The sequence below is a fragment of the Colletotrichum destructivum genome, chromosome 2 (assembly GCF_034447905.1).
Source record: "Colletotrichum destructivum chromosome 2, complete sequence".
Taxonomy (NCBI): domain Eukaryota; kingdom Fungi; phylum Ascomycota; class Sordariomycetes; order Glomerellales; family Glomerellaceae; genus Colletotrichum; species Colletotrichum destructivum.
This window is the reverse complement of record NC_085897.1, coordinates 4270907-4284076: the sequence shown is the minus strand read 5'-3', so window position 1 is coordinate 4284076 and position 13170 is coordinate 4270907. Positions and strand designations below refer to the sequence as shown.

The 13170-nt window shown below is 54.1% G+C and overlaps 4 protein-coding genes across 4 annotated transcripts; 2 read left to right on the top strand and 2 right to left on the bottom strand.

Moving 5' to 3' along the window:
- Positions 1 to 186: 186 nt before the first annotated feature.
- Positions 187 to 3029, top strand: CDEST_03504 (Putative major facilitator, sugar transporter, major facilitator superfamily). Its single transcript, XM_062919663.1, has 6 exons — positions 187 to 475; positions 545 to 1133; positions 1188 to 1358; positions 1426 to 1536; positions 1589 to 2760; positions 2818 to 3029. The coding sequence occupies exons 2-6, from the start codon at positions 876 to 878 to the stop codon at positions 2894 to 2896; spliced, it is 1791 nt and encodes a 596-aa protein (XP_062775714.1). The 5' UTR covers positions 187 to 475; positions 545 to 875; the 3' UTR covers positions 2897 to 3029.
- A 441-nt stretch (positions 3030 to 3470) lies between these two features.
- CDEST_03503 (Putative lethal giant larvae (Lgl)-like domain, WD40/YVTN repeat-like-containing domain superfamily) lies at positions 3471 to 6812 on the top strand. Its single transcript, XM_062919662.1, has 3 exons — positions 3471 to 3698; positions 3799 to 5897; positions 5954 to 6812. Exons 1-3 carry the CDS (start codon positions 3580 to 3582, stop codon positions 6688 to 6690), a joined length of 2955 nt encoding a protein of 984 aa, XP_062775713.1. The 5' UTR covers positions 3471 to 3579; the 3' UTR covers positions 6691 to 6812.
- Positions 6813 to 9421: 2609 nt separating this feature from the next.
- Positions 9422 to 10081, bottom strand: CDEST_03502 (uncharacterized protein; the record flags this gene model as incomplete). Its single annotated transcript, XM_062919661.1, has 1 exon — positions 9422 to 10081. One exon carries the CDS (start codon positions 10079 to 10081, stop codon positions 9422 to 9424), a length of 660 nt encoding a protein of 219 aa, XP_062775712.1.
- A 2216-nt stretch (positions 10082 to 12297) lies between these two features.
- Positions 12298 to 12809, bottom strand: CDEST_03501 (uncharacterized protein; the record flags this gene model as incomplete). Its single annotated transcript, XM_062919660.1, has 2 exons — positions 12298 to 12627; positions 12747 to 12809. The coding sequence occupies 2 exons, from the start codon at positions 12807 to 12809 to the stop codon at positions 12298 to 12300; spliced, it is 393 nt and encodes a 130-aa protein (XP_062775711.1).
- Positions 12810 to 13170: the final 361 nt, after the last annotated feature.

Sequence of the window (13170 nt, the reverse complement as noted above, 5' to 3'; positions counted from 1 at the left end):
AAAAAGTCCGATGAAGCCGTACGTCTTGTTTGAGCGTGCCGCTACCGGTGTTAGAGCGAAAAAGTGAAAGTCTGCGGCGGCCAGTCGGGATGCATTATCTGATTCTCAGCCCAAATAGGGACGAAGGACGAAGTCTGGGAAGAAAGTGAAAAACAGGCGCCATGCCGAATTGGACGCCGAGCACGGTTCCACCCAGCCACACCTCCATTGTTCCGCGCAGGAGGTATCCCTGTTGTCTACATCCATCGCCCCGGTGGCCGTTGGCCGTCTGCCTTCGATCGTCGACTCGTCGGCGGCGTCTCCAATTTGTTGTTGTTGTTGGTCCCTCGCCTGCATCCCGGATTGCCCTGTCCTGTATCCTGCCTCTCGGCTCCATAGTCGCGGTCTCGATCTACTTACTGTAGGTGGATTCGCTTTCGCAGAACAGATGCCGCCAAACTCGAGAAACTTCGTCGCATGTCATTCGCCTTGCCCGGTACAACGACTCCTCACCCCCCCCCCCCCCCCCCCCCCCTCCTGTTCCGTTTACCACGCTAGCACGTAGTCTCCGAGGTGGAGGCTGATCTTAACCCATGTCTTTCTAGCATCCTTAGTCGTCGTCGCATCTCTCTCTCTCTCTCTGCCTCCACTGGAAGTGTTCGTTTCCATGCACGTAACACGGCGAGGGCCTTCCATCTCAGATGGCATGTAATCCCCTTGCCTGTTCCCGTTTGGCATATAAGTCAAACCCCCTCCCAGACACCCTCGGATTGAGTTTCTCTGCCTCTCGCGCTTCCCATCCTTCCCAGCAGGAACCCAAGTCCAACGATTCCGTTCCCAATCTTTAGGGAGTCGAACCTTGCCACTCGTTTCTTCTGGGGCTCAGAGTAAACATCATGACCGGTGTCATTCAGTCGTCCGAAATCGCGGGCATGGAGTCCAACGTCCAGCCCAACGTCACCGCTGCAGAGGCCAGGAACAACAAGACCTCGGGCGGAAACGCCGCTTTCCACAACTTCAACAACGACTTCGCACATATCGCTGACGCCAACGAACGCCGTCGTCTGGCACTGGCCGAGATTGACAAGGCGCCTTTCGGCTGGTACCACGTCCGTGCCATCGTCGTCGCCGGCATTGGTTTCTTCACCGACTCGGTACGTTTTTCCCAGACGCAGACCTGTGTCAGGTTTGACTGACCTCATTTCCAGTATGACATCTTCACCATTGGCCTCGTCACCTCCATGTTGGGTATAGTGTACTTTGGAGGCACCCTACCTGCGGAACACGATACCGCAATCAAGGTTGCAACATCCGCCGGCACCGTTGTCGGCCAACTTGGTTTTGGTATTCTCGCCGACATTGTCGGCCGCAAGAAGATGGTAGGCAGCCCCATGACAAAAGATTGTCGTGTGATTGAGTTGTGCGACTGACACACACCGACGATAGTACGGTGTCGAACTGATCATCATCATTGTCGCCACCCTCGCCCAGGCTCTCTCGTCTGCCTCCCCTTCTGTCTCCATCGTCGGCCTCATCGTTTTCTGGCGTATCATCATGGTGAGTGACGAAGCGATATGTAACAATCGTACTATGGCTGACCGGGACCAAGGGCATCGGAATCGGCGGCGACTATCCTCTTTCTGCCATCATCACCTCCGAGTTCGCCACGACCAAGTGGAGAGGCTTCATGATGAATGCCGTGTTTGCCAACCAAGGTTTTGGCCAGCTTGCTGGTGGCATCATGCTCCTCATCGTCACGGCCGGTTTCCAGGGATCCCTCGAGACTGCCGCTAAGCCTGCTGCGTGCTCTACCACTGAGCCTTGCCTGATGGCCGTCGACAAGATGTGGAGAACAATGATTGGTTTCGGTGCCGTCCCTGGATGCATTGCGCTCTACTTCCGCCTCACCATTCCCGAGACGCCTCGATACACCTTTGATGTCGACAATGACGTACACAAGGCCGAGGGCGACGTCGACCATTACAAGCAGGGCAAGTGGGGAGAATCTCAGGTTGACGAGGCCACCCGCGTCGTCGCCCGCCAAGAGGCCAAGTCGCAGCTCGAAGTCCCCAAGGCGTCGTGGGGTGACTTCTTCCGCCACTACAGCGTCTGGAAGAACGCCAAGGTTCTTATCGGCACCGCCGGTTCGTGGTTCTTTCTGGATGTCGCCTTCTACGGCCTCGGGTTGAACAACGCCATCATCCTCAATGCCATCGGGTGGTCTGGCGGCAAGGATGTGTACCACATCTACTACAAGACGGCTGTCGGCAACCTGATTCTTGTCTGTGCCGGTGCCGTCCCCGGATACTGGGTTTCCGCCGCTCTCGTCGACACAATCGGACGCAAGCCCATCCAGCTTTTCGGCTTTTTTACCCTCACCCTCCTCTTCTGCGTCATCGGCTTCGACTACTGGAACCTGTCCGGAACTGCTCTGATGGTCCTGTACACTCTGGCGCAGTTCTTCTTCAACGCCGGTCCCAACTCGACGACATTCATTGTCCCTGGAGAGTGCTTTCCGACAAGGTATCGGTCCACCTCTCACGGTATTTCCGCCGCCTCGGGCAAGATTGGTGCCATTATTGCGCAGGTTGTCTTTGGACCGCTCAGGACCATTGGAGCCGACAGTGCCCGTGCCAAGACGGACCCGAGATGGAGCACGCCGTGGCTCAACCACATCATGCAAATTTTTGCCCTTTTCATGCTTTGTGGTTTCTTCACAACCTTGTTGATTCCGGAGACGGCAAGGAAGACGTTGGAGGAGCTCTCCGGCGAGGATGATCTGTGAGTTCTCCTACACTGATGATGATGTCTTTTAACTCGTGCTGACAATATCTGCAGGGCCACCAGTGCTATCCCTGTCCACGGACATAACGAGGAGAAGCGAGTTGAGGAGGGGGCCGCCGCTGGATCCGTCTGAACGTGGTCGAGTTTTGGTGGAAAGTCATTTTTGTAGCCGTCGTAGCCGCTGTTTGAAAAGCGATCGATACCCGTAGTGTAAAACTAGATAATTAGAAGAAGTCTTCTGCAGATAAACTGCAGATGTAATTGACAGCAACCCATGCCTGCGATGTTGTCTGAATACCGGTACGTATAAGGTGCGTTAATCACCCGAGGGTGGAGTGACTTGCCCGTCGAGACGAATGATGCTATTGTTATTGAAAATTGCTATCAGTCTGATCCATGGAAGTTTCCCAACGATTCATTCCCTTTCTGGAACATTGATCGCGGTCGAACCCGGAGACATCGACGCAAGGTACCTGCCCTATTTTTAGTTTGGTGAAGAGAGTGAGACGAATTGACGATGTTCTTAATTGGAGAAGGGGCCGTTGGCATTTCGTGCATTACATAATCAACTGTTCACGTGAAGGAGCTGTTAGTTGTGGAACAGCGCACGGACCGGGCGGTCAACCTTATGACGTTGGTCTCGGTCGCGCGCCTGCAGGGTCTTGGACTTTTGCCCACCGAGCGAGTGTCACCCCGCCAAGCGGGAACCTTCGGCCGCCCTAAAAGTTGCGGGACTGCCCCAGAGCTCTCCCTCTCCCGGGCTCTCTCCCTCCAACAACATCTCCAGAAATCCAACTTGCACCGCTCTCTCGGACCATGGCCGCCTTCCTTCGACAAAAGCAGACAGGCCTGCAGAACGACCTGTCTGCGTCAATCCTGCCCGACCTCTTCGCTCCCGATTATCAGTCCGCATATGGTCTCAACTCGCAGGTTAGGTCAGTACACGAGCTACCCCACGTTGACGCGCGTCAACTCCATGGCGTTCCGCGATGGGCATCACGTCCCGAGACTTCGTACTGACTGGAAATGCCACAGCTGCTTAGCCTATGAACCGATACAGTCGCTCCTCGCAATTGCCACCAACGAATCCAAGTTCGGCCCTGGCAAAATCTTCGTCTTCGGCCAAGGCAGAGTCCACAAGGTTATCGAGCCGCCAAGGCGCACATCCTTTCGCTCGCTCCACTTCGCCGCCAACCGGCTCGTCTCTCTTGACGCCAAGAACGAACTGGGAATATGGGATCTCGACACCGCGAAGCGCATCGCTGGCCTCGTCTGTCCCGGTCATGTTGCCTGCCTCCTCACGGATCCTATGCTCGATTGGGCCTTCCTCGGCCTGGCTACCGGAGAAGTCTTGGCTTATGATTTGGACAGGGAGAACATCACGAGGTCGTTCCGACTACCAAACTTCTGGAAGGAGAGAGACCCCACCGCACGCGTCGTTGGGCTGGTGAGCATCGCGCTGCATCCGAGAGACATTGGCCAGATGCTCATTGCGTACACGACGGGGGTTGTCATCTACTCGTTCAAGCAGAACAAGCCGATCAAGTTCTTCGAGTATGTGCTACAGCCCGGTGCCCCCGGTGGAGGAGGAGAGCCACCGGACACGGTGCGTAAGCCGAGGGTGACGCATGCCTTGTGGCACCCCACGGGCACTTTCATCATGACGGCACACGATGACGGCAGCATGGTATTCTGGGACCCGAAGGATGGCCGAATCATCATGGCCAGGACCATAACAGAGATGAAGGTTGACCAGCCATCGCCGAAAGCCGGCCATGTCGGCTACACGGAGCCATACGTACGCATCGCCTGGTGTTGCAAAGAAAATCCGGATGACACTGGGTTGCTCATCGCCGGTGGGCTCAGTCCGGATGCTCCCCAAAGGGGGCTTACCTTCATCGAACTTGGACAAACGCCTATTTATGCCACCTCCTCATGGCAAGTTCTTCAGGACCACTTACAGGGAAAACGCCAAATCACCTTGCCAACGCCTCCTGGTGCCCAAGTCGCCGATTTTCTACTTATCCCCCGTTCCTCGCCCTACTTCGCTGGCGCACAGGATCCCATTGCTGTAATGACGCTCCTCTCTTCTGGCGAGCTTCTGACCATGAGCTTTCCCTCGGGATACCCGATTAGCCCGACGAACCAACTGCACCCGTCCATCTCCTTCGTTCACCCATACGTGAACAAGTTTGCTGTGCAAACCCTAGACCGTGGACGCTGGCTGGGCATGGTGGAGACCAGGAACCAGGGCGAACCACTTCTGAAAGGCGGCGCTGAGGCGGCGAAGCCAAAACGCAGATACGAGGGTCGCACCATCTTCCAAGTAGCCCATGGCGACAGCACGGTGCGGCTCTGGGATGCCGGCCATGCCGATGAAATGGAGAACCCGACCATGTTGCAAGTCGACGTCGCACGTGCGCTTGACCGCTACGAAGATATCGACATCACTGCCATGAATCTGGCACCAAACACGGGCGAGTTCGCGGTGGGAACCCGTACCGGCGAGGTAGTCCTTTACAGATGGGCCGGCAACAGATTTTTCGGCAAAGACCACCACCAGGACCTCCCGCCTAACCCGGGGTCCCTGACTGATATTAGCTCGAGAGCAGAGCCCGGTCTCAAGGAAGGCTTGCAGCCATGGCATCTGTACGAGATGATGCAGGGCCCCATCTCAGCCATCTGCGTTTCGGATGTTGGGTTTGTAGGCATTGGATCGGAAGGTGGGTTTTTCAGTGTCATCGACCTTCGAGGCCCCTCGGTCATCTTCCAGATATCCATGACGGAGTTTGCCAAGCATGAGAAGAGATCATCCTTCCTAAAGGGATCGCATGGTAATAACCATGGGAAAGAGTGGCCGGTGGCTATCGAGTTTAGCGTCATGACGCTCGAAGGCGACAACTACTCTAGCATCTGCTGCTTCGTGGGCACTAACCTGGGACGAGTTGCTACCTTTAAACTGCTGCCCGCTGGAAACAGCTACACTGTCAAACTTGCTGGGTTCCAGCAATTCGACGGCAAGGTCGTGGCTCTATGTCCTATTCAGGCCGACTCTGGCAAGCCCGCGCACGCCACTGGCCCTGTTGTTGCAGGGCTTAGGAACGGACAGCAGGTTCACGGTGTCCTTGTTGCTGGTGAGTGTGTCGGCTACTTGGGCTTGCTCATGGCATCAAAACTGACCAAAACCTAGTGACACAAACCGAGATCCGAATCTTCAAGCCTGCAAGCGCAAAGGGCGCATCCAAAACTTTCGATGACATGCTGTGCGATGCAGCATGTGTCACGGAATTTGAGCTTCATGGGGTTGCCATCGTCGGCGTATTTGGCGACCGGACCACTCGCGCGTACTCTATTCCCGGCCTCAAGGAGATTGGCAAGGCCCCGCTTCCCATGCTCGACAGCAGCCGTAGCATCTCGTCCGTAGTGACGCAGACCGGTGACATTTTCGGCTGGACTGGGCCCAGCGAGGTCGCTGTCCTGTCTGTGTGGGGTACTGGAAAGGACCTCCCGGTCAGCGCGGATATTCTCATTAACCCCGAACTTGTCACGCCCCCGCGACCTACCATCTCGAATATGCAGTGGCTTTCCGGCACGCAGCATGTCTCTCCGACCGACCTCGACCTGCTCATCGACCCCAACCGCCCGCCCAGCAAACGGATGGTCGCAGCCGCAGCGGCAGAAGCGAGGGCCGCACGCACTGGTGGACAAGCCGGCCCGAGCAACACCGGCGCCGCCGGGAGCAACGAAGGTTGGGGCGACTACCTGACTAGGCAACTCAACGAGCGCACCGAGAGGCTCAACATCATGAGCGACAGCATGGATAATTTACAGAACCAGAGCCAGGGATGGGCTGACGATGTGGGCAAGTTTATGAACAAGCAGAAGAGAAACGTTGTCCTTGGCGGCCTTAAGAGCAAGTTCTTCTAGATACCTATTACGAAAACGATTAATGTCTGCAACGGCCGAGAAGGGTTTGTGTTTCTGGCGCTTTGTATAATTAGGTCGATCTACCTCAAAAGACAAAACCTGGATTGCCATTCCGTTCTACCATCACACAAGAACTTTTTTTTGCACGCAGGGATGAATTTGCTACTCATCATCCGCTTCGAGTTGAAATGACCAACTGGTCGGTTTCCCTAAACACACATCACCACTAAAAGCACCTTATCTCAACCACACCCTCGCGGCACCTTGCTAACATTCCATCAAAAACGAACAACGTGCAACAGCCAGCTCTTGAAAGTATAACTCCTATATTGGCTCGGTTGATTGCCGTGGCTGGTCGTAGTACCATTGATCTTGATCGAGCTTATTGTGCAAGGAGGAGGCTTCCCTGTTTTAATGTTTGATTTGAGTTATCCCATTTGAATTCACTATCATGTAAAATAGCCGAAAGATAATGGGAGGGAAACTCACCTTGCGTTAGAGGCTTCCATAGGGGTATTTGACGGCGGCGCCGAGGTCTAACACATAGATCAGCCGATAGATACCTGGTGGGAGCACCTACCTCGACGCACCATGTGCGTCTTCTTTGCGGAGTGTTGGAAACTTGGAGAATTCTACGGTTAGTGATCAAGAACCCGCTGGTGAGAGATTGACAGGTAGGCAAGCTGCAGGTCGCATATGTGTCATCGAGTCCGTTCGACGTCAGTACCCCTATATTCAGCTGCTGGCGGGACGGGAGGCGGGTTCCCAGCAGCAGCAGCAGTAGTCCAAGAATCCAGTCATGAAGGGCAGTACGAAGTTCTAGAGTCAGCGATCTACGTGAAATAAGGAGCACTCACAGATCAGTGTCCAAATACCCGTTGTAGCGTTCGACTCGCCTTCGTGGAATACCTATATCTGTGCAGGGCGGAGGGATCACCTAAAGCAACTCATAGTTCGGCACACCGCATCGGAGTCCAGCAACCCATGGTCAGCGTTTCAGAACGGGGACGGAGAACGTACCAGCGCATGACGATATGAGTATCACGTGGTGCCCTCTAGACCTGGTCCGAAGTCAGTAAATAGGCGGATGCCACTTACCTTGGCTCAAATGACGACATCGAGTAGGCTATGGACGCCTGATGGGTTCTGCGGTTGATTAGCGGTGGAAATGGGGATTGGAAGGCATACCATGTGGTCCAGGTGGGTAACTTGAAGAGGTTTGCGCCCTCGAGGCCTTAGAAGATGTGAAGAAGCTGGCGGGTGCCGGGAGCTACCTTTTAGGAGTTGAGCATTCAGCACGTCATTGTGATTGACAATGCGCTGGGGCCCAGTGGCCTTGAACTCACATCTGAAGGAGTATATAGTCAGCACACGCCAAAGGTGCCGGGGACTAACCTGGTGTAGCGAGGATGACTGGCTCATGGATGAGATGATGATGAGGATGGGGGTAAGGAACGGGATATGGGGAGACGTGCGGCATGGACTATATAGTCCGACTCGACTGGCGGACGATTCTCAAGGTCGTTTCATCTCCGATGACTTTGTCCGCCAGATGTGGCTGGCAGGGGCCGAGTTAACAAGCACTTTGTCTCGTGAGGGACATAAAGGACTCGGATGGTCCGAGTTTATCGGCCGCTGTTGAAAGGGGGGAGCCCGTAGCAGAACTCGTCGAGGTTTTCCTCTTTGTACCGCCGTTTCGTGCTCGGTGCAATTTCACCAATGGGCCCACGGGGTTTCTTCATGGCGCGTGTGGTCTGAAAGAGTCTGCCCGGCCTCCTCCTTGTTTCCAACAAAATGGTTGTTGACAAGTCGCTTTGACCAAGGGGCTGTAGAACACTGTCGGAACCTTGATGGCCCAACAAAGAAGCCATAGAAGATGCAGACAGGTAGGTAGTGAAGACATAGGAAAAATTCTGCAGCATGTTCACCATAAGAAATCACAAGTTTGCCCGAGCTGTAGGGACGAGTTATTCGGAACAGAGAAAGCCGGCGTAAGAACGGGACTATTTCTGAAGCTACTTGCGAGGTTACCTTTGGCTGGACAGAGTAAATTCGAGGGAGAGAAACCGCCAATGATTTCTTCTGTTGGGCTCTTCTGCTTTATGATCCAGACTAGACATGCTCCAATGTCTGGCAGCAGGCTGAGAACCACTCAGGAGAGACTTGGAGCACCCTTCCCACCTACGCCTGTGGCGCCATGTGCGATTCATAACATAACAAAAGGGGAGGCGAAAGGTGCTCGATAAAGAGTCCGCAATCTTCAAATCGGGATACGAGAGGCAAGTCAACATCTGGAGAATCTGTTAGCGCTGGGTCAGCGAGGCGTTCAGATTGAGTCAATAGTAAAGTCTTGGCAAAGAAAAGTATGCCCCGCTGACAGTTGGAACTACCTGTCATGTTTTAAGGAACAAAATACCAGAAGTTGAGATGAAATTAAGTATGGATACATAGCTACAAAGTGTAGAGACTGGATGTGACTGTCTCTGGATTTGAATAGCGATCCGGCTGGAACTTGTGACTTGGATGTCATATAGCTCCTTGGTGGTTGCAATTTCTACAACTCCACGCTTCTGAGCACCCTATTTGATGACACAGAAGAATAGTCCTGGAAAAGGATTCATGATATAAAGGAGCTGTGGCTAGCGGATTCCAGCGGGAAACAAAGCTATGTAGGGTGTGGGCTTTACATTTTGCAGTGGCCGCGACTGCCAGTCGCTCCTGTCACTCCTCCTCAAAACTTCGCACTCGCGGGTTCTTCAGACGGGAGCCGAGCGCCAGTATGCACGACGACCGTCGTTGCAAGTCTCGGCGCAGACGGATCCTTCTCGAATGTACTGCTATCCGGTCTCGAGTCGCAAGCCCGCGCATCATGTTCCGTGTTCTGCTCCGCCGCCTCCTCCTCCTCCTCTTCCTCTTCCTCTTCCTCGTCGCACCCAACGACAAACACTTCCTCGTGCTGGGGCAGCGGTGCACAAGGCGTCAGTTCATCCTCCCGCTTATGCTTCGTAGCCTCTGACACATGCGCAGTTCCCGTGGCATTCCGCTCCGTCGAAGGCTGCGGGAACCAGCTGCTCTGGGCGCAGGGCATGAATCGCTTGACGACCTTCTGTAGACGAAAAACCTCTTTGGACTGCGCCTCGTGCTTCTCCCTCAATTTGGAGAAGGTTTGCAACACCCTGTTCAATGAGTTTGCGATCTCCTGCTGGGACTTACGGGCCGTCAGAAATCGCCTCCATTGGATGGTAGCAGTGAGCAGGGCGAGCACGCAGAGAACGGATAGGGCGGTCACCGTAACGACAAGTCCCAGGACTTCCGAACAGTTGCCGGTAGATGCTTCACCTTCGGTGTAACGGGGGGCTTGGACCGCATGGGGGGTTTCGTAGGGAGGCATCGTTCAGTCTATCTGGTTACTAGTTAGCAAGAGGGTTGCTTAAGGTTTGGTGCGCCACTATCTGATGAGTTTGTAAGTTTGTTGTGAGTTTGATGGCCTTGGTGTGTGTGGTTGCGATTGGTCTGGTTGATGTGTTGGATGGTTTAGGAGAAGAAGACATGAGAGAACTGAGGAGCCGCCGCGTCGGGCATATAAGGATGGTCTCAGTCGATCTTGATGCCTCTGAATAGCGAGGGAACAATGCAATGTTCTAGAGCGCCCACGAACAGCTTCTTTAAGCCTTAATGCAACGGCTAGTCGCCTTTGCCCTTGTGAGATGCCACTGCATGAAGGCAACATAGCAGACAAAAAGACTGCGAGGTCAACCTTTTGATTGTCCGGAACAGATCAATTGATCCAAGACACCTGTTGACCTGGAAAATCCAGGTCCTGTCCTCCCGATACGGACTGGAAGATGGCGTGGCAGGGTTCACAGAAGGCAAGGCAGCAAGGTACTCTAACCCCGATACACATGGTACATAATGAGGCTCATTGATGGGCGAATGAGACACGCTAGCATTTGGGCGCTTATGACATGTTCTTGGTGCAGGGTTTTGGCAGGGTTGTGTCGTCGATCTTGCTGGGTGAGGCGTCGAGGCAGCCGAATCGTGCAGCTTGTTAACAATTCACGGAAGGGCGGTCAGAGAGATTCGCTACAGAATATTAGTGGCTGTCGGAAAAGAAGACAAAAAGCAACGTAACTAAATCCGGAATCCAGGTCGGGAACATGGCACATCAGATGCAAGCATTTGGTAGCAATAGAATTCCGAGAAGAATAACGCCGCGCACCCAAGAGTCCCACGGCGGTGACAGGACTACAAGCAGATTCAAATGCAATAGCCCCCAATACCTTGGTAACGGGATGCTTCCGCAACCGATCCCGCAACTATTCTCCTGTAGCACAAGCCACTGCGGAAGTGGAAGGTTGAACATTGGCATTGGGGCTCAAGATGATGGACTTCTGCATGTGCATTGTGCTTGCTTTCGGGCTTCAATGTCGGTCAGGCCCCAAAATCACTTCTTCAACAGCCATGGTCTCACCGACATGTATGGAAGCAGCAAGAATCAACGCGCCCGCAGGTAGAACAAGTAGCTGAGAATCTTGGTGTTGCTGTCAGAATTGGAGGCGCCGGTGAGTCACTGGATCGTCGCGAAAAGGAAAAAAAAGAGTTCACCCAACGACGCGGAGAAAAAAGAAGAAAGAAACCGGTGTCCAAAACAGGCCTACTGCAGGAGTCGGTCAGCGATATGGTCCTCGGCGAAGACCGCACGCTGTCTTCACCGCCATAGTGCCCAACGACATGAAGTTCTCGGTATCCTCAAATTTCAAAAGTTAGAGAGGGTGATCCGGGCGGGATTGCCCGTTGAGACGTGTTTCGCGTCGCTAGATGTTGCTGGTCGACGGACGCCTCATCGTCTAGAAAAGGTATAGTCTCGGTCGTGATGTTAGACCGGTGAACAGGCTTGCTGGCGGGGGCGAATAAGGTGGATCGTGATGGATACATAGCTGCAGCTTCCTGGGCTTCAGTCATGTTGGGTGGCCGCATGCTGGATGACCTGCATCTGACATCCATTTGCGGGCTTGTTATCACAAGGCAGGTAGTGGGGCAAACGAATGCATAGCTGGCAGTACTTGGGTAGTCGAGCCTGTGTCTGCCAGTCTGGTTCTTCAGAGGCAGTTTCCGTTCCGTAATCAGACCGGAAAGTAATGCGGGCTGCGGGCGTAATGCCAGAAAGCATTGGCAACACGGCTTTGCCGGTTGACAAGAAGGCATCCTTCTTCGGCCCGCTCTAGTAAGTTGACACTATGCATGTTGCAATCGTCCAGGTTCTCGGGCGCCGATACGATATCAAGAACGCGTTGAGACCAGCAACGTAATAACGGTCATCCGTGGGGCACGCCAGTCGGCGCGTCAAACTTGAATCTTATCGGCCGGTAATACTTATACCGATAGTGGGACACGAGTTCTTCCGCATTCCACCACAGACGATCGTGACAGTCTTGGTATGCGAGCAGCAAAGCATCACTCTCGAACCAACAATAGTGAGAAAGGGTTCCGTGCACTGTTGTATTGGAAGTCGCCATCAAAGTTGGTTAATCGGCCGCGTTATGAATCCGGGGTTCCGTCTTGGTGTTCGGCAGCCAACGATGCAGTCGTTCGTTCGTCCCATAAATGTCATGCAGTGCATTCGCCTGCCATGTCGGTACAAGTCATGGGGTTTGCTGCTGCTGCTGCATCTGTCAGACCCCGGTACGGTAGACGACGGAGGATGGCAGGGCCTCCCTCACCAAGCTCGACCAGATGGATCAGCCTGATGCCTGTCGCAGGCACCTTGGGCTCAGCGGCGCCGAGATGATGCAATGCGCAAGGGTGCTGCATCTGTATAGGAAGTGGCTTTTGGGGTAACATTTGATGGAGAAATGTCTCGCAGACGTATCTGTCTGAATCAGTGACGTGGACGCAGATGATGTAGGCAAGGACTTTTGAGACGTTAACTTTTGCGGCCTGTTGGTTGAGGGCGGAAGCCCGGAACGCCAGCGACCCAGCGCGGGGAAGTACTCACTAGGAAGGATGTGCTGCCCAGAGCCAGGGGGTCGCTATCGTCACTGGCGCGCAGCACCTACATAGTAGACTTGCGACAGGGGACATGGTTCATCGAACGAACAAGAATTGCCAGGAACATACATGGGCAGGAAGGGCAGGCACAATCCGAGTGACTCCTCGTACATCCCTGCCCTTCTTCAGGCCGCATTGGCAAGAGATGAGGAAAGGAACGACAAGAGGAGGACAGTCAATGTGCCTTCCTTTCCCTTCTCATTTCCTATCCTTTAGGTAAGGTATGTAGGATCTGAGTAGGTAGGTACCTTACTTCACCCTGCCACCACACTTGTCTGCTTCACCGCCTCGTCTCGCAACCATTTCCGCCCTTTTTTTTTATCATCGTCTCCCAACTCGGTCAGAACGTGATGGTTGTCATTTTCTGAGCGGACGTCGCCTTACGCTAATTTTCTTCTAGCGTCGTCCTCTTCCCTCCCTGACCATTGCTCG

What these genes read in the sequence shown, in the direction of transcription:
- CDEST_03504 (XM_062919663.1), top strand. Translation starts at nt 876, where the DNA reads ATGACCGGTGTCATTCAGTCGTCCGAAATCGCGGGCATGGAGTCCAAC. An exon ending in TTTTCTGGCGTATCATCATG is followed by an intron (nt 1,537 to 1,588) that starts GTGAGTGACGAA and finishes ACCGGGACCAAG; the next exon opens with GGCATCGGAATCGGCGGCGA. An exon ending in CTCTCCGGCGAGGATGATCT is followed by an intron (nt 2,761 to 2,817) that starts GTGAGTTCTCCT and finishes CAATATCTGCAG; the next exon opens with GGCCACCAGTGCTATCCCTG.
- CDEST_03503 (XM_062919662.1), top strand. Translation starts at nt 3,580, where the DNA reads ATGGCCGCCTTCCTTCGACAAAAGCAGACAGGCCTGCAGAACGACCTG. An exon ending in GGTCTCAACTCGCAGGTTAG is followed by an intron (nt 3,699 to 3,798) that starts GTCAGTACACGA and finishes GAAATGCCACAG; the next exon opens with CTGCTTAGCCTATGAACCGA. An exon ending in TCACGGTGTCCTTGTTGCTG is followed by an intron (nt 5,898 to 5,953) that starts GTGAGTGTGTCG and finishes ACCAAAACCTAG; the next exon opens with TGACACAAACCGAGATCCGA.